This window comes from Pelecanus crispus, chromosome 1 (assembly GCF_030463565.1).
Source record: "Pelecanus crispus isolate bPelCri1 chromosome 1, bPelCri1.pri, whole genome shotgun sequence".
Taxonomy (NCBI): domain Eukaryota; kingdom Metazoa; phylum Chordata; class Aves; order Pelecaniformes; family Pelecanidae; genus Pelecanus; species Pelecanus crispus.
In genome coordinates this window covers 121,957,901-121,983,824 of record NC_134643.1, presented here as the reverse complement: position 1 = coordinate 121,983,824, position 25,924 = coordinate 121,957,901, and the positions used below count along the sequence as shown (strand labels likewise).

General features: G+C 41.9%; 1 protein-coding gene across 1 annotated transcript in view; it reads left to right on the top strand.

Moving 5' to 3' along the window:
* The first annotated feature begins 264 nt into the window (after window positions 1–264).
* Window positions 265–25,924, top strand: part of URB1 (URB1 ribosome biogenesis factor) — a 58,828-nt gene continuing 33,168 nt past the window's right edge. The window contains exons 1-15 of the mRNA XM_075716504.1: window positions 265–394; window positions 699–838; window positions 2,228–2,379; window positions 4,483–4,615; window positions 6,762–6,858; window positions 8,465–8,550; window positions 10,500–10,625; window positions 12,442–12,572; window positions 13,730–13,925; window positions 15,209–15,346; window positions 15,735–15,908; window positions 16,543–16,693; window positions 19,950–20,072; window positions 23,095–23,207; window positions 24,435–24,554. Coding sequence (XP_075572619.1) covers window positions 265–394; window positions 699–838; window positions 2,228–2,379; window positions 4,483–4,615; window positions 6,762–6,858; window positions 8,465–8,550; window positions 10,500–10,625; window positions 12,442–12,572; window positions 13,730–13,925; window positions 15,209–15,346; window positions 15,735–15,908; window positions 16,543–16,693; window positions 19,950–20,072; window positions 23,095–23,207; window positions 24,435–24,554 — 2,010 coding nt within the window. The remainder of the gene's footprint in view (window positions 395–698; window positions 839–2,227; window positions 2,380–4,482; window positions 4,616–6,761; window positions 6,859–8,464; window positions 8,551–10,499; window positions 10,626–12,441; window positions 12,573–13,729; window positions 13,926–15,208; window positions 15,347–15,734; window positions 15,909–16,542; window positions 16,694–19,949; window positions 20,073–23,094; window positions 23,208–24,434; window positions 24,555–25,924) is intronic.

The following is a 25,924-nucleotide window of genomic DNA, read 5'->3' as shown; positions in this document are numbered from 1 at the left end:
CAGCAAGGCCCCGAATTCTCACGGAGAGCGGTCGGCCCGGGGCGGGCGGAGGCGGGAGGGCTGCCCTTGCGCGCTGCAGCCGGGCTCGGCTCCTCACGGCGGGAGAGGCGCGGCCCCGCTGCTCCCAGCCGGCCGCGCTCCCTCACGGCCCGGGCCCGGGGCCGCGGTGGGGAGGAGGCGGCCGCCACTTCCTGCCGGGGCGCGGCGCGGCCGCCACGGCCGCTTCCGGGGCGGCCCTGGCGGGGCGGAGGCAGCGGCAGCGGCATGGCGCTGAAGCGGCGCGGCGTGCCCGCGGCCGAGTCGCCGGCGGCCAAGCGAGCCTGCCGCGGGGAGGAGGAGTTCAACGGCGCCCGCTTCAAGGCGCTGCTGCGGGACCCCGACACTGCCGGGAAGGGTGAGGGCCGGGCCGGGCCGGTGCGGGGAGGTTGTGAGGTAAAGGCGTGCTCCGCCGGCGCAGCAGGGGCCGGAGCGGCTCCCCGGGGAGCCCGGAGACGTCTTCTGTCCCCAGAGCGACGTCGTGGGGATGATGATGATGATGATTGCGGTTACTGTCCCGTGGGCACGTGCTGCCCCCGTACGGCGTGGGCCCGCCGCAGACCCCGGGCGGCAGCGCCGGTCTGGCCGGGCCCCGGGGGGGGGCTGGTGGGGTGCCACGGCGGGTGTTGGTTGGCTCCTGGGGTGACACTCTCTCATTGCAGGCCTGGAGACCTTCGTCTCCGTTGCCAAGACGCTGCCATCACCTGAAATATATGACGTCGTGGAGGGATACATAAAAATTTCCATGGAGTGTGCTGAAATATTCAAACTCTTGGATGGAGGAAGGAAGCCTGAAAGTGAAGTACGTTGTCTGTGGGTGTTGCAGTTTAATGACTGGCAGCGTGCATCCTGGCTGGGAGAGCAACTGCCAAAGAAACGCTTTGCGGCATAAGTAACTCTGATAATTTGTTTTTGTTTTTTTTTTTTGTTTGTTTGTTTGTTTGTTCCCCCCCCCCCCCCCCCCCCCCGCAAGTCACAGTGGCAGAAGCACTGATCAAGTGGGGAATGTCCTTTTAAGTGCAAAGATGTTCCTGGATTTAATGAGACACACAACCAGTAGTCTTGCCAAAATCAAGCCGTTAAGGTTCTTTCAGTGTTATCAGAAGACCATTTATGAAATAAGGGGGTCGACAGAAGCAGCTAAGCAAAAACCAAAAAAAGTCCAGTGAAAGTAGTTGTTTTAGATAACGAGATATATCCCTGATACATCAGTATTTCTAGGAAGCCACTGGTAAAGTTGACCTCATTTTTTCTCATCAGAATGTGATGAATGAACTAACGAATTAAAAAACTTCACCATGTGTACTGTGGCAGCATTATTAACCTAAATCTGCTTACAGTGTAAAATTGGATAGCGTTCTTTATAAACTCCATTTGTTGGTCTTTGCCTTAGATTATAACTTTTGTCTGTGTAATGATGACCTGTGTCATGTTCAATGACATGCTTTCTTCAAGATCCTTTTACCAATAGAGGTTAATACTTGTAATGTATACAGACCCAGTGCTGTGCGGACTCTGGATTCGTCTAGAAGGAGTTAACTGCAAGGCTGGAGCAGCTCAGGTTGTTTTCTCCAGCATGTTTCATTGTGCACTTACTAGCAGTTGTCTCTTAAAGCATAGGTTCGTTAGCCCTAGGCCTCAGCCTCCAGCTGGAAAAGGGCCTTCAAGATCCATCAGCCTGTCCTGAGATTTGCGCTACAGTTGGTGTTTGTATCCCCAGAAGCTGCTGTTGTGCATATGCAGATAAATCATGCATGTAGGTCCCAATTCGCGTGTGAGGAGGGACCCTTTTTTACATTCAGTTTATTTGTCCAGGATTGTACAGGCCTTCAGTCAGCATGTTGGCTTGGGCTTCCAGCAGAGGTTGTCCCTCCCTACTACTGAGTTTCATGAGTTTAGCAACTGAAAAAAAAGAGGAGTGGGCTGACCTGTGGTTTTCTAGTCTTTCATATAGTATCTGTACAGGGGCTTCCTTGGAAATTTGCACTCTTCGAGCTAATCCTTTAGAAGAGCAAGCGTTACTTTGGGAGAGAATTCATAAGTTAACTATGCCTTCATATGTGGAAGCTTTCCTCTTGTGGTGGGGTTACTCTTTTTTTTTTTTTTAATAGTCTTTGTTACTGTTTGCTCAGCCTATCCTTTCAAGCCGTACCTGATATTGGCAGGTATTAATACATTTTGTGTCTTACAGATGCTATTAATCTTTCAAGCTCTAGAAGCCATTTTACTGAGGACAGCCAGTGACCTCTCCCATTTTTCTGTTGTGGGAATGAACATAGTCAAAAAGTTGATTCATTCCTACATGAGATTGGTCTATGCTGCTTTGTATTCTGAAAATCACAGGTAAGTCTTCTCTGTACTGTTGTGGAGAATCTCTGTCCGTTGCTCTGAATAGATCCCGAGGGGCTGTCTGGGTCTTGCACATGTGTATAGGACGTTGCAAAATTCAGCTTGACTTACTGCTAATAATCCACCTTTATTTAATGATACTGTTCTACATTTCATAAAATAATTGCATGTGGAAGTCTTTGCAAGGTGGAAGCTCTTATGTAATACACAATCTATTGTTCTATGATACTTTTCTGAGGCTGTAGTTTTCATCGGTTGAGCCTGTCCTAGTGAGAGGTAAAGTGGATGGTGTCTTGAGTCTTAATTGTTTTAATGCTACTTGGTTTGTGAATTGAACTGTACTGCATGGAATAGGGAGGAACAGGCTTTCTTGTAGTTCATAGAGGCTGAGCAGTCTATCTCATGATCGCAAAAAGAGCTGCTCTTGAGTGTTTTATTTCCCTGTGTTTTTTGTAGTCAGATTCCCATGTTTATAATAGATTATTTTTCTTTTAGACTGGCTTTTCCTCTGTAACTTTTCCTGTCTCTTGAATTTAAGGCCATTTTAGGCCAATTTAAGCACTCGTGTTATCTAAACATGAGTCTAAACAACAATTTCCCATGCTCTGTGGACAGGGTGAGAGAAGTTCCAAGTGCTAGAGAAATTTTAATACAAACCTGGGAGGAAGAGGAAGGGAGAGAAAAAAACAGAGACTGCAAATGACTTGTCCAAGGCCAATGACTTGTCTTTTGGTCTTTGGACAGGCCAGAATTAGAAAAGCATTTTCTGCTTTCCAGTTCATGGACACGACCACGCTTCCTGCACCACTCAGTTGATTTTATTGTGACAAGCTTTTTAACTGTACACAGGAACCCAAATACGAGTGGATAGGTATATTGTAAAATAAATTTTGAAACTATGCAACATCTGCACTTCTTATTAAGCATTTAAAGATTACAGCTTTCAGAGAAATCCTTCTAGAACCTGCATAAGGAGGCTGCAGGTTTCTGATGGTATTTTGACGGTATATGCTCTGCTTTTTCTGTGCTACCTCTTTGATGTGCAGAGGGATTTTGTTGTGGTGGTATGTCTAGATGGGATCTCTGCTTTAATCATATGGCTTTCTTATAGATTGTCCGTGAATGAAACATGATGGACAGATTCTAGAACCCTTAATGGGTAGTGGCTGTTCAGATGATGGAGGTCTGCAGACTTGTACCCAATGGCCCTGTCATGTTCCCATTGAAATAAATGGCAAACTCCCATGAATTTAGGAGTTCTTAATTTTTGGCACTTTCTTCTTTTTATCCTACTTTTTATAAAGTGAATATCCAGCCTCTCATTACAGCTTAATTTTTGGGAAGAATATAAATAGGCATTCCCTTTTCTCTTCTTCCCTCTCCCTTCCTTCCCAGTTGCCATTATCACTGCCTAAAATAATGGTTTTAGTTTTTTTAACTTCTATTTTCTCAGGCAAATTTTCCCAGTGGTCAATGAGCAAGAATCGAAGCTGAGTGTAGATCTTGGGATTTGGTTCATGAGAAGACCATGCTGCATACTTAAACTGAAGAAAACCTCTGTTATTCAGCTAAAACACAAAAAATGCAGCCTTGCTTTGGCCTACACTGTGTGCATCCTTAGCTTCAGCATCAGCTGTAGCTCCTGTGGATCTGCCTGTGGCAGTAAAGTGCATAAGCATTTGCAGGACTGGGGGCTCTGTCCAAGAAGTATGTTTGTAGAAGTAGGCTGTTTACAAAGAAGATCAAAGTTTTTTGTGAATAGCAGAATAATGCGTGTTTGGCCTAGATCTGTATTGTGATGGTCATTAAAATGGTTGGTTACGTATTCCAACTAAAGCTCCCATCAGCGGCAGTGAGAGCTTTGCATGACCAGGGACACTTTTCCTAACCACTATCTTGGTTGCTTGTGTTGGGACTGACTCAGAACTGGTTCATGCCTGAAACTCCTGAAGGCTTGGGTGGGTGTTGGAGGTAGAGTGGGATAATTTCTTTTACAGGAAAAAGGTCTGTCTTTAAATTTTAATCTCTTGATTTGGTGGTTTGTATAACTGTCATCCTGGAAATAACCTGCAGGTTTTCCTCTGCCTTTTCTTTTAGGATGAGCCGAGTGTGCCTTACCCTGTTGTCAGCAATGGTGGCTCAGGGGCCAGATTCAGCAAGGGATCTGTATAGCCATTTTGATTTCAATAATAAGTTTCTGCCTGGATTATTGAAAAAAAGATGTAAGAAGGTAAATTAAGCTGCTGCTGAAAGGCTACGCCATGTATCCATCAGTTTTCTTCTGCCAATTATTTAAAACTAAGCCGTTGCCAAAGTCTCTGCCTTATTTTCGCCTGCAAGAACTTACCTCTTCCTTCCTGTCCTGTGTCAGGCTGAAATGCTTCTTGATTGTTTCTAATTGGCAGCAGAACTGATCTGTGGGGCAAGAGCTTCCCATCTACTTATACAGAAAATCCCCAGCGGATGTTTCTGAGTATCTGCGATAGTGGGAGAGCTGGCCTGCACCCTTGAGGTATAGCTTGCTTCATTTTCCATCCCATGCTGGTCTTTCTCATCTTGTCAGGGTGCAGAGCTCCTCAGGATAACCTTGTTTTCACGCTGCTTTGTAGAATTTACTGCAAAACATCGAAGTGCCTTGTCTGTTTCTAGTAAGCTGTGGTGAAATACAGCTGTATCGTTTCTGTAGGCTACTCTTTTAATGTCTAAAATGGAGTGAAAGTGATGGTAAACTTCTGAAAGCTATTCAGTGATGTGTTTTGGAAGAGCTCAGTCTTTTTACCAGTGCATGGATTGCAGTTTGGTCCCACTGAAATAAACGGAGGTTCTGCAGTTGTAGAAGTGGAGAGAGGATTTTGCCCAGTACTAGTACAGTCAGAGTAATTGCATTTGAAAATATAATCTGGAGTTTTAAACAATCTCTTGGCAGAAATCGTCAAGGAGGACATGCGAGTGAGTAGAAAAAGTCACTCCTAGTGTTCCAAAAGGAAATTTATTTCTTGTTTCCTCTCTGTTTGCTAAAAATAATCAGGGTTGACCTGAACCAGTGTTTTAAACCAAGAATATTTATATTTCATTCCAAATGATAAGTGTATAATAAGTCCAGTATTCTTTTCAATGCCGATACATTGTTTCTAGTTTTTAAAGATGACTTGCAGAATAAATGTATACATTTGTGTTGGGTTTGTGCCATCTACGGTGACAAATGAGACTGTAAAAAGTGGTTTCAGGGAGAAAGGTGTGTGCTTGTTTTTCTGCCTTCTACTTGATTGCTTTATATATAAACACTTTTGGGAATGTCAGATTTCATGGTTTTTGACTTTACTGCAGAAGTTGTCCTTCAGGAGTACCTCCACCCCTTAAATTTAAATGCTTGGCCCTAGTCTTTTGACCACAAGCTTATTAGATATGCAAGTAAGGTACAAAGAAAAAAGTTTCCAAAAACGGATTGAAGATCTTGTTCTTGCTCAGCTTTCAGTGAAATTATTATGTCACAACTGGCCGTCAGAGGTGAATTTTTAATACAAAAATATCAGGCCCAAAGCTTACAGCAAAATCTCTTTTCTTTCTCTTTATTTCTTCTTTCAGTCCTTTCAGGAGTCACTTCTGCCTTATGTAGCCTAGTCACTATCTTCTTTCAGGCATTTTTACATGCAACTTAGTTTTGCACAGTAAATTTCAAAAAATCGTAAATCATGTTCATACCTTATGATCCTTTTCCAGGCAAAGCTTTCATGACTTCCACTGTGCCTGAGTTTGTAGTTTGATAACATATTAGCCCCTTTTTTAAGAGCTGCTTTTCCTAGCTGGTCTCAGTCGCATGACCCAGGTAGCTCCATGAGCCGCTGTGGTAGCTGAGGGATGTGTGTAATGTGCTGCAGCTCAAAGATGGCAACGAGCAGCAAGAGTCCCCAAGACTGGCATGGCTCTGGAAGCCTGTATAGTAAGAAATTGCAGCAGCATTACTGTTTTTACTGTTCTTGAGTGTTCTGGTGAATTGACCAGCAGACCAAGCGGTGCAGAAGTGAAGATGTTCAGTAATGTGTGTACAAGGTTTGGCATGAAACTACTGTTAACATCTTCTTTTTTTTTTTTTTTTTAATTTACAGCCTGTCTCATGTATTGAGAATTGAAAAATATGTGAACTAGGACACCATCCTTTTTGATGTTAACTTTAACAGACTGTGATCTGCTTAATGCAAGAAGTTCTTGAAATAATTATTCTGTGGATGTATTGCATATAAATGTATATGTATGGCTATGTGCAACATGTTTATAGAAGTTGTTTAGTTTAGCTGTTTATAGTACTTATAATCAGTTGTTGCAGTATTTGCAGTTGTGTCCAGTCTGTATGCTAACAGTGCCTTTTATCTTTTTAGGGGAGAGCTGATGTCCGTATGGCCTATATTCAGTTTGCTCTCTCCTTTTTAATTGCTGGTGACAATGCAATCTTGACACAGGTGCTGGAATTAAAAGGTATTTCACAATTGCTTGTATTTTTTTTTTAAGGCAGAGTCTTTTATAGGTGGTAATAAATATGAGCTAATTCAAAATGTGAACCAGTTAAACAGCGCTAATAAGATACAAAATTACATGTTTTTAATCATATTACCTGAAAAGCTTTAAACTTCTTCAGTATTCTAGTGAGTGCCTCTTCTGCTTGAGATTAATGTTTGCTGTCTGCAAAAATAGGAAGCCCTTGGTGACACAGATGTAAAAAAGGTAAAAGTAATGTAACTTTGAGGCCATAGATTCAATAAGCAGAAAAAAACTTTATAGCCTTCCAGCCTTGCTTATAACACAGTAATAGTGCATATCATAGAATCATAGAATACCAGGTTGGAAGGGACCTCAAGGATCGTGTGGTCCAACCTTTCATGGCAAAAAGCGCAGTCTGGACAAGATGGCCCAGCACCCTGTCCAGCTGAATCTTAAAAGTGTCCAATGTTGGGGAATCCACCACTTCCCTGGGGAGATTATTCCAATGGTGTTGCATTAAAATTTTTTTAAAAGTGTTAAAAGACTGTGCGTACTTTAGTTTCCTTTCTATCCTCATGCAGGACAACTGTTGTGTACTCTGTTAGACCACTTTTTGTCAGTGATTCAGGAGACTAGTGTAATGTCCTTTGCATCCTTTCTGGAGGCATTACATGAGGGTGCAGTCCAGGAGTGTGCTACACCCATGTCTCTTAGAGAAGGGGGTCAAACTGAGCTGACAAAAAAGAGGATCCATAAAGTTAAATCTTACATACTCTTGCTTAATACGTGATCCCTTATGTGCTTAAGATAAAGTAAAACTGCTGTTGACTTCAGTGATTTGAAATCTGCTGATGTTTCTCAAGTTGTGAATTGTGACCCTTGGTAAAGTTATGACAGAATTCAGAAGGGATCTAGTAATACTCAAAAAAAAAAAAAAAAAAAGAGAGAGAGAAGCCATTAGCTGGCAGCAATTAATTTCTTCTATGGTGAGGGAGTGAGAACAGGCCATAATTGTTTACTTCTGTTGTTCACCTATCTCAGGGGCTGCTGATTTCCTTTAATTGCTTGCAGTTGTTCAGTTCTTTCAGGACAGGGAATGGCAGTGCACACCTAGACCCAGTCAGCACAGCTGGCTTTCATTTCCCTGCAAGATACTGAAGTTCTCTAACTTTGGGGTGCACAGGTGAGCCAAAAGATGATGCATATCATTGGAGATATAACCTACAAATGTTTGAAAATCACTCAGTGAAACAATTCCTTCAATGGAAAGGATAGGCATTTACTCAAGGATAAATACTGCACAGCATGTTGGGGCCCGAAATATATTTGAAGTTGACAGATACTGTTGCAATAAGTGTTAATAACCAAGTTGGCAAATTAGCTAGTTATGATGAGAGTAGGTTTGGCAGCATCACTTGTTCAGCACTGTAGTTACAGACACATCATCCTTCTGAACTCTGATTGCAGCCTTTTGGTTCATCCTTAAATATAACGGCAAGGTAAATAATACGACATTGAAGAGAAATGGGTATGAATTCCCTGAAGCATTTTAGTATGAAAAGAGCTTTCACATTTTCACTTAACATTTGAAATGTCTTCTTAGATTTCATTCCAGATATTCTTCGTTCCGAAATAAAGGAAGACAAGGTTTCTACTGTCAATCTTCTACTTTCCACACTGAGAACTAAGGTATGATATACCCTTGAAACTGCATTGTCTCTTGTTTTCCATTTTCTTTGCTGCTGGAAACAGTTTTGCAGTAATTTCTCATAAAATGTACAGCTCTTTAAGATGTTGGCATTGTGCTGCTGCTGCTGAAAGTTTGTCGGTGTGTCCATTACTGATAGTATTTGTTGGAGGTTGATAGCTTGGCCATATTACTGTTTCAGGACTGAAGCTTGTTACGCTTTTCCAATGCCCTCTTTTCAAGGAAGTCTTTGCATAGCTTGTACTTGGATGCTAATTTCAGCTCATCTTTAGTGTGTGGTGTCCCAATGGATTCTGATTGTTTCATGGGTTGCAATTGCATCAGTGCCAAGCCTGAAGGTCAAAAGAACTGGAGTCTTTCTGGGTGCTTCCAGTGACAGTAAGATTGGTCTGTCAATGAATGTGTCTCATGCCAAAATGGGGAGATCAGCTAGATTTGACTAGGTTTGTTAGCTCTGAACTAGGTAATGACATACAATCTGATTTCCAGGAGAAAAGGATTCTGTGTGTTTTCACTATGGGGGCTGTGACATGAAATGGGATTCTAGGAGCTCTCTGGTTGCAGTTGAAGGGTGTGTGGTAACGTTCCCCAACCCATTGTGGCAGGGCTACGTTGAGGCCATATCCTGTGGTCCTGGTTAGCTGAGCTGGTCTTTGGACTTGGTTACTGTTAGGATGGCAAGGTTTCTGCTGCAGAAGATTAATTCAGTCAAAGGTATTTCTTGGTGAGGTAGAGGAAAAGGGAAGTCTTATGAAATTGTCTTCCCAAGATCAGAGAAGTTTTTGTGGAAAAGAAAGGGTACATTCCACCTGTTATCAGAAAGTACTGTTGGAGAGGTAAGGCTGCTCCTCTTTGAAGTTATTTTTTCTGATTCTTTCATAGCAGACAGAAATAACCTTGTGACATAGCAGGGTTGAGACAGAAAACTTGAAAGCAGGAATTGCTGAAAGGTGTGAGAGTTGGTTTAGTCTTGACTGCCTTTCCTGTGCTCTGTTGTTCCTTAGCTTCTGAGCATGGCTGTGCCTCTTTCACTGTGATGCACCAGGTTATTGCTGCTGTGGGTACAGCAACTGTGCCAGAGATTTTAGTTCTATAAAAATGGTTTTTAAAATGTTTTTAGTTCCAGTGTCTATGATTTTTTAATCTCTGTTTTGAATTACTGTAGCAATGTTGCACAAGCTGTTGTATGACCAATTGAGAGAACAAAGAAAAAATAGTTTGCGATGTAGAGTGTAACCATAAGAGTCTGCCTCAGACTCAGGCTTTTCACAAGTGACAATTTAAAGCCAAAAATATTCTATTTTTCTATTGCAATAACCTTAGAAGAAGAAAAAAAAAGCTAGCATTTAAATGTAAAATAAACCTCCTTGAAACTTTGTTTTGTAAATTAAGCTTTTCCCCTGGGAATCATGCATCATGTAGTGTTATGTTATTGATGAAACTGAACCCACTGTATAACTCCTCCAGTTTCATGAGGAAAGTGAGAATTAAAACAATGAGGACAGGAGAACACAGTAAGAGAACTTTTGAGAACTTCCTCCGCTGTGTTTTCCCTTTCATTCAAACTTTTGCAGGTAGCAGGTTCTACCATCTCTACCAGCAGGTTTCCATGCTCCTAGTCTGTGGCTGTGCTACTTTAAATAGGCTCTGTGCTCTTTAGTTGAAATTTAAAGTCTGTCCTGTTCGGCATGTACAGTGTTTGCAAGAAGTTGGCATAGAGCACATGCTTCAACCATATCAAGATGGGAGCCAGGAGCTTGTGAAAGAAGTGTTAACAGGACAGGCAGAACCTTTTGTCTGCTATAGTGAGGAGAGTGAGCTGTGTGTATACTAGAAGAATGAAGTGTGTTGCTAATTTGCCATTTTTTTGTGATAACTTGCAATAAATAGAAGAGTTGTTTGTGTGTTTGTTTTTTCTCATTGTTTTCAGGTGGTTCAAAATAAAAATATAACCAAAACCCAGAAGGTGCGCTTTTTTACTGCAGAAGTGTTGATTCACATAGCTTCACTTTACCGGTGGAATGGGATTACTGATGTCAGCCCTGGGGATTTAAAGGTCTGGTAACTTACTCCTTTGTAACCCCTAGTCCTCGTCCTGCCTTTCCCTGCCTCCCCTGCCTCTTGCAGCCTACAGGTTTTGAAATAGCTCGTCAAGGTTAGGATAACTGGGAGCTCAAGAAGAGGGATCTGCTGAGGCTACTTAAAGGGAAACCATGACTTTCTGCTGCTTCTCACCACTTGAGGAAGAGGATTCATTTCCCCTTGCTGGTTGCCAGAACTGCAGTGCAGATCTGTGAACCAGGGAGAACTGGGGCTTTTGGGTGCGAGTACTGTATTCCATTGCCTGGACACATTTGTGTGTCTGTTGGAGAATATATTGGAAGCAATGTTCTTACCACATGCCTCATTCCCATCCTACACAATCTAAGAGCTAAACTCCCAAGATGGTTGCCAGCCTTTTCAGCTTGCATTGTTTGAGAGGTTGGCAGGGTTTCTGAGGGCTGAGCTGTTACTGATTCTACTGGTCCATGAAATCACATTCCTAAAGTCTTAGATGAGGCAAGGATCAGGGATGCAGCTGGTGGGTGTGTGTTAGTACTGCGGATGTTTTGTCATCATCTCCTCATAAATAGGTCACATTTTTGCTTTTTTATTTTTCTTAATCATGTAATCTCTTTTTTTGCCCCCCTTTCACTGTGGGAATATCTAAGACATGGCTGTAAGCCCAGTGCAAAGCAGCAGAAAGACTTCTATGCTTCCGCTGGGTTTTGGCTGCAGACTTTTCACCTTTGTGTTGATTAACGCTTGATCTTTAGAAGCCCGACCATTCTTCTTCAAAACTTTTAACGCTGAACAACTGCCTTCTTATACTTCCTCTACTGGATGTTTATGCCTATGCCATTCCAATCCTCATATATTGTAAGCACCTTTTGGAGGAGATCTGTTTCTAGTAGGTGTCTACTTGGAGGTATGCAAGTCTACGATCCTATTCATGAACATGCATTTCAGTTTTGAGTAATTTTAAATTCTTACAATTCTGTGCAGTCCTTGTGAGTCATGTGGTTCATGATTTCCTAACTGCAATTGTCAAGAGACTTCTCATTGATAGGGATCTTGAGCTGTGCTGGATATAAAAGGATAATGGAATCTGCGTTCACTTTTTTTTTTTTTTCTTTTTGCTTGACATGGATATTTGTGACAATGGTCACTTCTTCCATTTTTGTATGGTGACTGTAATGGCATTGATGCCTCACCTCCTTTCCCTGAAGTGTTGGCATATTCAGTGCATTGTTAGCTATCCATCTTTCTTGCCTTGTATTAAAGTTGTTCCGTCTTCTGCCAAATTGGCCCAAAAAACATGCATGTGCATGTTTCATGTGGTGTATGCTGAAGGCTTCAGTGATTTTTTTGGTCTGTCTGAACTTCCTCCTGGTGAAACTCCTGGCCTGTAAGGTTGAAAGTTAGTTATTTCAGATTAAATATTAGATCCTTGGCTTCAAAGTCCCAGGATGGCATTGCCCAGTTTATGTAGGTTTTATATCACTACTTTTCTTCACCTTGACTTTTCTCTGTCTTCTTCTGTCTGGCTTCTTAGCAAAAAGTCCTAAATCAGTAATGCCCTGCAGGTAGTACATATGTACCTAAATTTGGTAGGTTTGCTTTCCTTGAAACAAAAAATATTGTAATATTTAATGTGTTTAATACAGAAACTTAAATTTGTCTTGTTAATCTGAACAAAAGCCAAACTATCTTTTAGTATTTCTGTATAAAAGGAGCTTCATAAAATTTAGAGAAGAGTGAAATTGATGTAAGATTTTCTTCTGTGATACCAAAAAGCATGTGTCTTTGTTACTCATTTTTGGTTTTTATAGGTGACTCAAGGTTCTGAAGAGGTGGGAAAGATGATGGTACGGGAACTGGTTCATAATTTCTTAATGGACCTCTGCTGCTCTCTGAAACATGGCATAACTTTCTATGATCCAAGTCTTGGAACTTCTGGGAAGTAAGTCACCAGACAGCTGAGATTGTATGTGTACTTTGTGCTAGGAACAAGAGAGACCTCACTAGTTATCTTGTCTGCCCTTCCAGGCCTTTGCCAGTAACTTCACTGAATTCCGCTTCCCTCTCTCTTTCTTCTGTGGCAGAAGAAATAAATATGTTGGGGTTTTTTGTTGTTTTTCTTCTTAACTTCCCAAGAGCAAACTGTAGGATCTCCTTGTACCTCTGCATACTACAGTAGAGAGTGCTCTGCCCTGTTCATACGGGCTTAGGCAACGGTCACGTTTCTCTGAGCCATCTCCGTGAATAACTAGATAACAAGTTTCTTATTGGAAGGTGTGATTTTTGGACCATAGATTTTTTTTTTTTTTGAGGTGACAATAAAACATTAGAGCTGCAGTGTAAATCAGATGGTAGTAAAATATCTAGTCTAATTTACATTTTGTAGAACCAGACGTGTTTTATCCCAGATTTTGGCAAAATGTCAACATTGATTTGAGTAGCGCCAGAATTTGCCCTGCAACACCTAATCTAGAAGCATGTATTTGCCGTACTTGTTTCCATTTGCTAACTAGTTAAAATACATGTGCACTAAGATTATAACTGGTAGAGTAAATAATTGAGACTCTTGTAATTCCATGGAGGGTTTCTCATAAGGTGAGTTTATACTTAATCACATTAGCTGGGCAAAGAAGGTATTAGATTGTAGCAACAGGTACTAATACTGAGTAGTGCTAGAGCGTGTTGTTTCTTGCTTTGGGCAAAATTTTAGCTGGTATTTGTCTGGTATCTGCGTTTTTCTCACTTTGTTTAGGGACATACAGAAGTAAACTTAAAAAAGAGGACTGAAAGACCACAGAAAATATTTCCAAGTTTAATATTAAAGTTTTAATTCTACATTTTTAGCTTTGTGAAGTTTGGTTAGAATATTTCTGAATCATTGTGGGTTTAATTAAAAGTAATTACTCTTTGTCATGCAGAAGAACTGAAAGTAAACTCAGTTCTTACTTTTCTGAGTATAAACTTAAATTATGCCAGCAGCGTAAGAGGTCTTGCCTTGAATTTACTCCACCAACAGTTGGAGGGGCTGCAGAGTTAGCATCACATGTAAAGCCCTGAAATAGGCATTTCTTTTTTAAAGTATTTTTTTGTCTTCTATAGGGGAGGAAATGTGGTGCTTCTGCGCTTTCTGCTTGGTTTAAAAACTGCAACAGAAGATGAAATGGTTGCTGATCTCATGGTGAATATTCTTAAAGTATGCCCAGATTTATTGAATAGATACTTCAAGGAGACCGGGTATTCCTTTGTTCCTAGGCTGAAGTCAGCTTGGATGGACAATATGAAGTTACTCAAAAAGGTAAGAGTGTGAATGATGAGCACCACTTCTCCATAGAAATTTGCAATCCCAATACTCTTTTTTACCTCAAAAAATTGAAGTAGTTTTTGTTAAACAGTAGTGCAGAATTACACAAAATTGTAATAGGAGAGATGGTAAAGTCAAACATTCCTGACCTACAGAAAAGTTACCAAGCAAAGGAGCTTGGCAGTAGATTGGTAAGCCTGCCTTTGATTGCTTTTGTTACAGATAGATATTATAATGCCATTCCTTTGTAAAATGTGTTACAGTTTGGGTACTGTGCAAGTACAGAGCCCGGCCAGCCTGTGATGTGGCTGTGTTTGGTATAAACTAACTCTGAATTTATGATCTTAGCTGAGGTCTTCCTAATCACAAGGAACACAATTTCACTGATTTCAGAGGAATGAAGCTGAGGATCAGGGAGTGGGTTTTTTTCATTTTGTTTCAGAAGCAGCTGTTCTGTATCAGAGGAAACTCACACATCTGAAGATGTGTTGTGTTCACAGCTGTAAATGCGCAGTGCTTTAGAGTTTATTAAAATCACTAAAAAGCAGACAGGCACAATATTTCATAAATAATGATTTTAAAAACAAACCAGTCCAGCAGTGGGGAAGTTAGGTGGCTGAGGTTTTAAGTGAGCTAAACAGGAAGGACTTAATGGTTCTGAAATAACATCATCAATTACTGTAGGTATGTAAGGAAAGAAGCAGCAGGATGCTGGTAAATGTCGAAGATGGTAAATGAAAGGGGGGGAAATGGCATCCTGTTTTCTGTGGGTGCTGAGGAAAATGAGCCATGGCTCAGAGCCACAGCTGCTTTAAGAAGTGTAGACATAGAGTGAGTTGGAAGGTCATTTGGTAAAAAGCCATGCTGGGGTGGGAGGCTGTATAAACATATAACTAAACTGGGAAAGAAGCAACTGGCATAAGAAGCAGTGAGAAACATCACGTTGATGGTGCGTGTTTTGAGATGCAGCAACATTGAAGCTGTTTGTCCTTTCTGAGTGTTTTCTTTGACTCTTTGTTTTAGCTTAAAACGGGCTGTAGGATCTGTAGTCTGTTGAAAAGTGGTGGCGTTTAGAAGGTGTGCAGGTTGCATACAGATATTCCATTTAGTTGAATAGGAGTCGGGGGGATGCTCTGCAGCATTTCTGCATTAAAAACTGGTATTTAGTGCTGTCATTACTTTTGACAAGTCAAAGCCCTTCTGTAAAATGCTCCCCAGAAGAAGCTGTTATCTCCAAGGCTGTATCAGTATTGATTCAATTTTTATTTTTATTTCAGATCTATGATGCTCAACCAGAGATTTCCAATTCTTTTAGGACTTCAGAGTTTATTCCTCTTCCCAGGTTGCTTTCTATGGTGATGGTAACGACAGTCCCTGCAGTGTGCAATAAAATAATGTTCACCCAAGGACTAAATGTAAGAGCAGTCTATAGTATTTCAGTGGACTTTTCTGTCCTCATTAATACTATTGAAGTATGTGATCATCCAAGAAGTTTCTGAAGTTGGTTAATTATATATGTTTTATATTGTCTGTCCCAGCATGAAGCTGGCTTGGGGAAGCACTGGAAAATGAATTAAAACCCATTGATACTGCTTGCAAGAGCCATTCACAAGCACCAGCTCTGCCAGTGCTTGCTAATGGTTTAGGCTGGGGATCTGAAAACCTGCAGATTCTTTCCTGCATGCCAAAGTTTAGGAAATAATTAATTCGTTAACAAATTTTAACATATATTCGCAGTACAGATTATGTGCAAAGCGTAAGAGAAAACAGTGAAATGTCATTAATTCAACTTCCTTCTTTTAGTTACCCAGCACAGTAGTGAAGCACAGCATACTGTCACTTGTATCAATGATTCTGAGAAGAGCCTTGAAGAATATTGAGTACTGTTTGAATGAAGAAACTTGGCAAAAGTCAGAAATCTACACACTGTCAGTGATGCAGGAGTTTGTACAGCTGTACAGAGAAGCCATCAGTAAGGTACAAAATAAAAAGGAAATTGGGGTATAACATGAGTCATTTTGCAGCAGATTACTACTCCTCTGTGCTTTCTCCCCCAGTGGTTGTGGCCTGGCAGCCAGGAGATAGTAGCTTTGAGCAGCAGGATGGGAAGGCCATGGGTTAAAGTGTGTTAGTAACTGGTGTGGTTGTAGACTAGTTTCCTAACAAAGCTGGCTGATGGAAATGCAAATAAAACTTTGTTGTGAGACAAATTTGTAACATTGGCAGCTATTGTGCTGCAAATGAATTCCAAGAGCAGGCTCAGAAGCAAATGCTCCTCCTGGTTCAAGTAAATTGTAGTCAGCAGAGTTCATTTGGAGTTAGAAGTTACTAGACAAGGTAGCACTTGGGTTGAAAATACACCATGAGGATGAAAACCAAATATAAATTTTTCACAGGAAAATTTTTCAATAAAGTGTTCTTTCCAGTATTGATGTTCTGCAGAAATGAAGGTACATTACTTGATTTCAGATCTTTTCCAATAGCATACAAGATCAGTTCCAAACTTTGTGAAGAGCAGCAAAGCCTCATGTTGGTTGGTTGCGAAAATTTTTATCACAGTAGCTTTGTCTCACACAGCAGAGCTATTGTAATTTACTCTTTTTGCTTCTAGCTTTTACCAGACATGAACAATATAGTGGCTGTCTGGCAGTCCCTTCTGAAGCAAGGGAGAGAACACCACAATGGCCAAGAGGAGAAAAGGGAGAGTGATACTTCCACTGTGAATACAATGACTGAGACAGCAGAAGTTGCTGAACAGCATGGTAGGCAAAGCAGGTTGAGTTACTTCTTCTTACATGTGTGTGAATGGGTGTTGTGAAATCCTCATCCCATCTAAGATAGGTAACTTCAGCAGAGTCCAGATGTCACGTGTGCATTTACTATTCATCCTTGCTTTGTTCGGTTCTTTGGGCAGTTTAATTCCAACCAGCATCAGAATTGCCTAAGAACCCAGTTTGACAACTAGGCTGCCATTGCTACTAGGAGGTTAAGCAGTTTGCCGTTCTGCTGTGACAGAATCACAGAATGGTTGAGGTTGGAAGGGACCTCTGAAGGTCATCTGGTCCAACTTCCCTGCCTAAAGCTGGTTGCCCAGGAGTGTGTCCAGACGGCTTTTGAGTATCTCCAAGGATGGAGACTCAACAACATCTCTTGGGCAACCTGTGCCAGTGCTTGGCCACCCTCACAGTAAAAAAGCATTTCCCGATGTTCGGAGGAAACCTCCTGTGTTTCAGTTTGTGCCCATTGCCTCTGGTCCTGCCACTGGGCACCACTGAAAAGAGCCTGGCTCTGTCCTCTTTGCACCTTCCCTTTAGGTACTTATATACACTGGTGAGATCCCCCAAGCCGTCTCTTCTCCAGGCTGAACAGTCCCAGCTCCTTTCCTCATAGGAGAGATGCTGCAGTCCCTTCATCATCTTCGTGGCCCTTCGCTGGACTCTCTCCAGTGTGTCCATGCCTTTCATGTACTGGGGAGCCCAGAACTGGACACAGCGCTCCAGGTGTGGCCTCACCAGTGCTGAGTAGAGGGGAAGGATCATCTCCCTCCACCTGCCGGCAGTGCTTTGTCTAATGCAGCCCAGGATACTGGTAGGCTTCTCTGCAGCAAGGGCACATCGCTGGCTCATGCTCAACCTGCTGTCCACCAGGACCCCCAGGTCCTTTTCTGCCAAGCTGCTTTCCAGCTGGGTGGCCCCCAGCACATACTGGTGTGTGGAGCTGTTTCTCCTCTGGTGCAGGACTGCAATTCGCCTTGTTGAACTTAACCCTCCTGTCCTTGACCCTTTTATGCTGGTAGGAATATTTTGCAGCCACATGATAAAACAGGCAGGGAAACTGATATGCCTGAAAAATAATTTTTTGAGGGATTTTGGTTTGGCCATTTATTTTACCATGAGATCATTTTTTTGAAGCAGTTAGTTACTGTGGCTACACAAATGCTTGTGTTGCTGTAGCACCGGATTAGAAACATGCAAGTGTTGGAAGAAGGAGAGAGGGTTGGAGCGAAGGCTTCAGTTTTCCTCTCTCAAAACGAGTGTCCCTCCTGAAGGACTTGCTTTTGTAGTCCCATTGCAAGGAACTGGAAGTTTTGGTCCTCTCTGTAGCTTGGCTAGCAGCCTGCAATATTTTACTTATAGGCTGAATATAAATCTACAGCCAGTTTCATGCCCTTCACAGGGCATATTCCACAGTGAGATTTCCTGGAGCAGAGAGTTTTTCAACGTATGTCCTTCTGTTTGTGGCTTTGGGCAGCAAAATAGTTGCCAACGCTGACGCTCCAAGGCTCTTTATTGGTAGAGTGCCTACTGAAACCAATGGAGTAGCTAATCTGTAAAGTACTGTAGCTGTAGTTTCTCTGCATACTAGGATGATAATACTGTATCACTTACTCTCAGCTCACCTTTTGGAGCTTTATTTGCACTGTGGCCACTGGAGAATTCTTTTTTAATGGGAGCTGAGACTCAGGCAAACAAAGGCTCAAAGTTTATGCATGGCATCCATCCAGTTCTTCATAGCTCCCTGAGGGAGACCCAGTTAACAGGAAAAAAGTAGGTGTTAAAAAAAAAGTTTTGGCTGCCCTTCATTTGTTTTGCTTCCTTTCATTAGTGACTGGATAACAAGTAGCTTTTATGTGTCCTCATGTTATAGACTAAAAGAATATTTAGCTGCTGAAATAGCTTTTCATAGAATTATAGAATTGTTTAGGTTGGAAAAGACCTTTAAGTTCATCCAGTCCAAACCTTAACCTAACACTACTAAGTCCACCACTAAACCAATTAAGGGTAGAGTAGTAATTTCATGTTTCCTGGCTTGGTGGCTGGATTATTTTTTAATGCAACTAAAAACTAGGAATCATTAAGGTTGGAAAGGATCTCTAAGATCATCAGTCCAACCATCAACCCAACACCACCATGGCCACTAAACCATATCCCGAAGTGCCACGTCTACCCGTTTTTTGAACACTTTCAGGGATGGTGACTCCACCACCTCTCTAGGCAGCCTGTTCCAATGCTTGACTACCCTTTCCATGAGAAGAAATTTTTCCTAATATCCAATCTAAACCTCCCCTGGCGCAGCTTGAGGCCATTTCCTCTCATCCTATCGCTAACTACATGGGAGAAGAGACCAGTACCCAACCTCACTACAACCTCCTTGCAGGTAGTTGTAGAGAGCGATAAGGTCTCCCCTCAGCCTCCTCTTCTCTAGGCTAAACAATCCCAGTTCCCTCAGCCGCTCCTTATAAGACTTGTGCTCCAGACCCTTCACCAATTTTGTTGCCCTTCTTTGGACACACTCCAGCAACTCAATGTCCTTTTTGTACCGAGGGGCCCAAAACTGGACACAGTATTCAAGGTGCAGAAGTAAACGGCTGCCTTAGCTGGGGTTCATGTTTCTCTCATATAGGTATTTGTTGTGACCTCTTGCCAAGAGGTCACATTGAGAAAGTATTATTTTGAGAGAGGGAAGGGAAAGAAAGAAACCTTTAACTAAAGTAATAAATTAGTGTACTGTCTCCTGCATTTCCCCAGTCAAACCTACCTGGCATTAGGTAAAAATAGTGTCCGTGGAAACCAGCAGCATGACCATATCCTTTCCTTCACTTTTTTCTGTTCTTCAGCCTTAAATTGAATAGCAGTGGGACTGATTGGATTCTTATAGTGAGTGTTAAGATGTTGAGGTTCTCTTTTGTATGTGTGAGCACTTTAGAATCAAATTAGAAATGGCAACTGCCAATTTAAGCACTGAATAAGCTGATTTATTCACACGGTATTGCTACACAGTATCACAGTATTCACACAGTATCACAAAGTATTCACACAAGAATGTTGGGGAAGGAAACTGTGGATTCCGCATTTGTTTTCCTGTTTTTTTGTGTTAGTGAGGAAGATAACTGAACATTTCATAGGCAAGTCTACTGGAAATATAGTTAGTGATTCTCATGTTTGATAATGTAGGTGTTACTCTGTGCTCTCTTGGTATGAAGGAAGGAGAAACTAATTATATAAACACTTTGTTTAGGTTCAGATGATGCTGAGACATTATTTCTGAAAGCTGCACTGCTTCAGGTCATATGCCTTTATCAGAAGGTTGTGCCCCACTTGGTAGCACGGAGCAACTTTGATTTTAGCAAGCTGCTAAAAGGTATGTGATGGGTATTTCTATTACCTTCATTGCTTTCTCTGGCTATTTACAAAGTCCACAGCAGAAGGGAATGATTGCTCTTCTGTGTAGATGTAGAAAGAACTGTTTTCTAAAACTAACCCAGTTTAGTTTCTTCATTGTGTTGGCATTTCTTGTTGCTATTTCTGCAGGGTTCTGGCACTCTGCCCCCTTAAATTCCATAGCTGCTCTGCTACACTCAGTTATTGTAAGTGGTAGGTTGCGCTACAGTCTTCCTATTTGTGTGTTGTATTCTTGCAAAAATTTGGTTTTTATGGGGTTTTAATTCTAATGTTTCTGAGGGAGACTTATGTCCATCTCTTAATGATGGGATGTGTAAGAATGGAAGTTGTGTAAATGCCTTAATTACAGTCTGTCAAGGGGAAAAAAATCATAGAATCATTTAGGTTGGAAAAGACCTTTAAGACGATCAAGTCCATCCATTAACCTAACACTGCCAAGTCCACCACTAAACCATGTCCCTAAGCACCACATCTACACATCTTTTAAATACCTCCAGGGGTGGTGACTCAACCACTTCCCTGGGCAGCCTGTTCCAGTGCTTGACAACCCTTTCTGTGAAGAAATGTTTCCTAATATCCAATCTAAACCTCCCCTGGTGCAACTTGAGGCCATTTCCTCTTGTCCTATTGCTTGCTACTTGGGAGAAGAGACTGACACTCACCTTGCTACAACCTCTTTTCGGGTGGTTGTAGAGAGCGATAAGGTCTCCCGAGCCTCCTTTTCTCCAGGCCTTGTCATTTAAACCCCAGTTCCCTCAGCTGCTCCTCATAAGACTTGTGCTCTAGACCCTTCACCAGCTTCGTTGCCCTTCTCTGAACACGCTCCAGCACCTCAACATGTCTTGTACTGAAGGGCCCAAAACTGGACATAGTATTTGAGGTGCGGATTCATCAGTGCCGAGTACAGGTGGACAATCACCTCCCTGCTCCTGCTGGCCACACTATTCCTGACACAAGCCAGGATGCTGTTGGCCTTCTTGGCCACCTGGGCACACTGCTGGCTCATGTTCAGCTGGCTGTCAACCAGCACCCCCAGGTCCTTTTCGGCCAGGCAGCTTTCCAGCCACTCTTCCCCAAGCCTGTAGCATTGCATGGGGTTGTTGTGACTGAAGTGCAGGACCCGGCACTTGGCCTTGTTGAACCTCATCCAGTTGGCCTCGGCCCATCGGTCCAGCCTGTCCAGGTCCCTCTGCAGGGCCTTCCTACCCTCAAGCACATCAATACTCCTGCCCAATTTGGTGTTGTCTGCAAACTTACTGAGGGTGCACTTAATCCCCTCATCCAGATCATTTGATAAAGATATTAAACAGAACTGTCCCCTATACTGAGCTCTGGGGAACACCACTGCTGACTGGCTGCCAGCTGGATTTAACACGTTCACCACAACTCTTTTGGGCCCGGCCATCCAGCCAGTTTTTTTACCCAGCAAAGAGTATGCCCATCCAAGCCGTGAGCAGCCAGTTTCTCCAGGAGAATGCTGTGGGAGACGGTGTCAAAGGCTTTACTATAGTCCAGGTAGACAACATCCACAGCCTTTCCCTCCTCCACTAAGCAGGTCAGCTTGTCATAGAAGATCAGGTTAGTCAAGCAGGACCTGCCTTTCATAAACCCATGCTGACTGGGCCTGATCACCTGGTTGGCCTGTACGTGCTGCATGATGGCACTCAAGATGATCTGCTCCATAACCTTCCCCGGCACTGAGGCCAGACTGACAGGCCTGTAGTTGCCCAGATCTTCCTTCCAGCCCTTCTTGTAGATGGGCATCACATTTGCTAACCTAAAAAAAGGGGCTCTAGAGAAAAAAAAATTCTGAATCAACTGTCTCATGTGTGAGGTTTTTCTTCCCTCTGTCAAAGCATATTTAATTGGTTTGTGTACTTGGTGACTCACCAAATCACATACCCTGTTTATCCCATTATTTCTTGCATTGGTCTGCTTTTTTTCAAAATGGGCATAATGCAGGACACCTTTTTGAGAGGCAGAAATCTCTTTGGTGGTATGTTTTGTTACAGTATGAAATAAAAGGTTGAACAGGATGGAAAACAAATTGTCATTCTCAAACAAATGTAATGAAATGAGCCTGGATATTAATTTTGATGAAAGATGATATGGTAGAAAATGATGGTGTAAATTAATCATGAAACTTCCTTGCCTCAGATGCCAGCTTAAGAGTTCTGTCATTCTTTCCCCTCACCCTGATTGAAACATATACTCTGAAGGCAGCATATTTTTCTACCTTGCAGCAATATGCGCATTACGCAGCTAGTACAGTTTTGTTGTTTGGTCTTACTGTTGGCTAGACTTTTGTAGTAAAGCCACATTTTTAAAATTTATTGTTCTCTCTCTAACATGGACCACAAAGATACTACACAGACTATGAAAAGCAGACTGACACCAAAGCTTTATACAGCTGATCTCTGTATATAACTTAACTGCAGTTTAAGTGTGGGCAGGTCAATTTTTGGAGCACACTGCAAGGGTCTCTCTGCACAACTGTGTGACCTGTGAATAATTCTGAGGCTATGCCAAAGCAGTCATTGTGAGCAGGTGATAGAAGTGATGTAGGGAGAAAGACACGTGTAAAGTTGCGTTGTCTGTAGCAAATATTGTAATAGTATAAACATTAAGATTTGTTATTGACTTAAATTCTATATTTTAGTCTCCAGTTTATCCATCGTCTTTGCTTCCTGTAGGACACAGCTTTTCAGGGTTGCTGAGGTTGGTAGAAGAGATTTTGTATTCCCATGCACTGGCGATGGCTTGTGCCAGGGCCAGGTGTTAACTCTCCCTGCTGCGGGCTGGATTCCATTCTTAGATTGGTCAAACGTAATCATAGTGTGTCTAGGGATCTCATGGTGTGAAAATTTGTGGATTGCCAGCTTATCTCACAGTGGTGGTTTGAAACCCTAAATGATTAGTGTTCCTGAAATCTCAGGAAGATGTACCAAAATAAAGTTGATTGTATTGCTTTCAAACCTCAGGTATCGTCACTGAAAAGGGCCTTCGAGAGGAGGTCCCTCCTGTTCTGCAGCACCATATACTGAAAGTGGCTTTGGAACTTCCTGCAAATAAATTTGCCTGGTTCAGAGTGCAGGTAAGAGACTTCAAGGCAGATTTATGTTTCTTTGGCCTCTTGTCCTCAAATCTTTACAGCTGGCACTGCTTAGTTTTAAATTAGTCCCAGTCTAGTCATTTTAGGAGGTGATTCTTTTGTAAAACTAGTAGGAATTACAGTCTTAGCATTAGTGAAGAATCCCTTCCAAGCTGAAAAGTTTTTCTACAAGGACAGAAATTTTTGCCTGCCTGAAGAGGGCTGGACAAGATTCCTTCAGCTCTTCTTGTCCTCGGAGAGGGGCAAGAGTGAGAATTTGCTGGTTTCCACTTGTCTGGAAAGCCCAAGATTTCAGACCAGGGAAACGAGCTGCTGATGGGAGCCATCCCACCCATTCTCAGGGAAGATTCTGGCATTTGTTAAGGCTGTCCCTCCTCTCCATAATTACTGGAAGCCTTCAGGGCCCCTGCTCTCTTCTTTACTGCAGGCCTGTACAGTAAGAGGGCTGTAGAGAGCCTACTTTTCATGTCTGGTGAAAAGAGTGGGCCTAGCTTTGTGGGGAAGCAGATTGACCTGTGGGTGTTGTGACTGTGACCCTGCCTTGTGGGACATTTTCTGTCCTTTCCAGTTGGCCATAAAGGAAAACTGAGGAGAATTAAGAGCAAGCAAAGGAAAACCTGGAAACAGGCAAAGAAGCCAAAGTATTTTCTTCTGGCTTTGCCCTTCTAGTATAGACAGGTTTTAACAGAAAAGATAAAAGCCAAATCTGGCAATGTTACAGAGGATTATGGTTGTTAGACATCAAATACAAGTCAGTGAGAAAAGCAGGGGAGGTGGCTGGAGGGTTGTCGTTTGATGTTCAGATAGCGTTCAGCGTCCCTGTGACTTGCATTGTTTTCCTGTTCTTTGGGGATCAGTCTCTTAAATGATTATATTTCTTATTCAGACAGTACTTGTAGGAAACCTGAATTCCTGGGGATAACAGAAATACAAGTAGGATGGATGATTGGGGAGGAAGGTGGCTTTATTTTGGACCCTTGTGTTAGTTGGCATTTCTGTTACTCCTCTCTTCTTCCACTTTCCAAAAAAACATTGTACTCATCTTGCTGGCTCACTGAATGCAAAGTAGTGTACATGATCCCACTCATTTCTGCCCTTGGTATTTTTGGACAGGTCTATAATATACTTCTATTACATAACTGCTTCAGTGCAACGTAATCCTGTACAGTGCTGCTATACCAGGGGAATTCTAATATATTTTTCTTCTAGGATGTTTCTGAGACAGAGAAGGTGTCTGGTGAAAAATCAGTATTCTATTTACTGATGAAAATGTTTGTTACAAGTAACCATTCTCATCTGAAAATTTCAACCAAAAAACTGATCATCAAGGTAAGTGTTTGATCTGAAATATCAAGATATTCACTATATGCCATTGGTCTAACATTTCTGTGTTCTAAAACTTTTCTTAAAGCAGATACCTTTACTGCATAATTGTGTGGCCAACAGTAGTCTTCCCCTTTTTCTGTGACTGTTCTTGGAAATTGCTGTAAGATAACTACCTATTAGCTGATTATTCTATGAAAGTAAATGCTGTGAACTGAATTTGCTGCAACAGTTGATGAAGTAGTAAGGAAAATGTCTTTAATGTTTGCCCAGCTGCCCCCAGCCTGAATTAATTCTGATGCTGTAATAAACTGATGTAGTTTGTACCTGTAAAGGTCTTGACATTGATCAAGAAGAGGCTACTTTTGATCTTTCTTTTTTATCCTTGTTTATTTAATCTGTACGTTGTCACTCTAGCCTTCCTAAAGCCTTAGCTAGTTTGCTCTGGCCTTGCAAAATAGTCCTGTTTGTTACAGTCTGATACAAGCTCTGATGCAAGGAGTACTTTTGTCTTAATGCATTAAAATCCCCTTCTGCGCATTTAATAAGTTATCTGACTTTTCAGAAGTGCCAATCAACTACAAATCTCATGAGGGCATCAGCGGCTGTCAGTTCTAGTATCTTTTTAAAACTGGGCATCTTTTAGTTATCTAAGTAGGGGTAGAGACCTACATTAAAAACAAACCCAACCAAACAACTGCCCCCCTGAAGAGAAAATCCAAAAAGCTGTTCTAAGCCTTGAACGGGGATCTTCGTGCAATGTTCCATAGTAGTAGTGGCATACAAGTTTGTATACAGCTTTGTGCATTTAATTTCTGCATTTAGCTTCGATCACAGGGTGCAACTGTAACGTCCAAACCACTACACCAAAGTTACAGTGATTGAATTAGGTTTTAGTTGCCCTTGATCCCCGCAGGGGATTAGAGGCAGGTTAACTTTGTCTCACAGTGATGAATATCTCAATCAAAAGCTACCCAGTACAGTTTTTGTAGTGTATTTGGATTCTTTTGCTGAGTGGAGACGTGGGCTGGCTGACTCATTCTTGTTTCCTCTTTTAGATACAGTCCATTTCATTTTCTCTGAAGAGAATACAGGAGCAGTGAAGTTAGGGCAGTTATGTCAGCAGAAAGGCTGCTAAGAATAGATGTTAATGAGCGTGTTTTGCTTATTTTTCAACACAGTGCCATATAATCGGAAGGCATGTTTTTGGATTTCACATTCTGTTCTTGCCTGTTTTCGTGAGAGCTGCAAGTGTATTTTCAAGACACTGCCAAAAATAGTTAATTATTTTAAAATTAATGCTTTTTTCTTTTTTTTTTCTTTTCTTTAAATGAATTATCCTGTCAGATTCGTGTAAGCAGCGGTATTATTTTTAT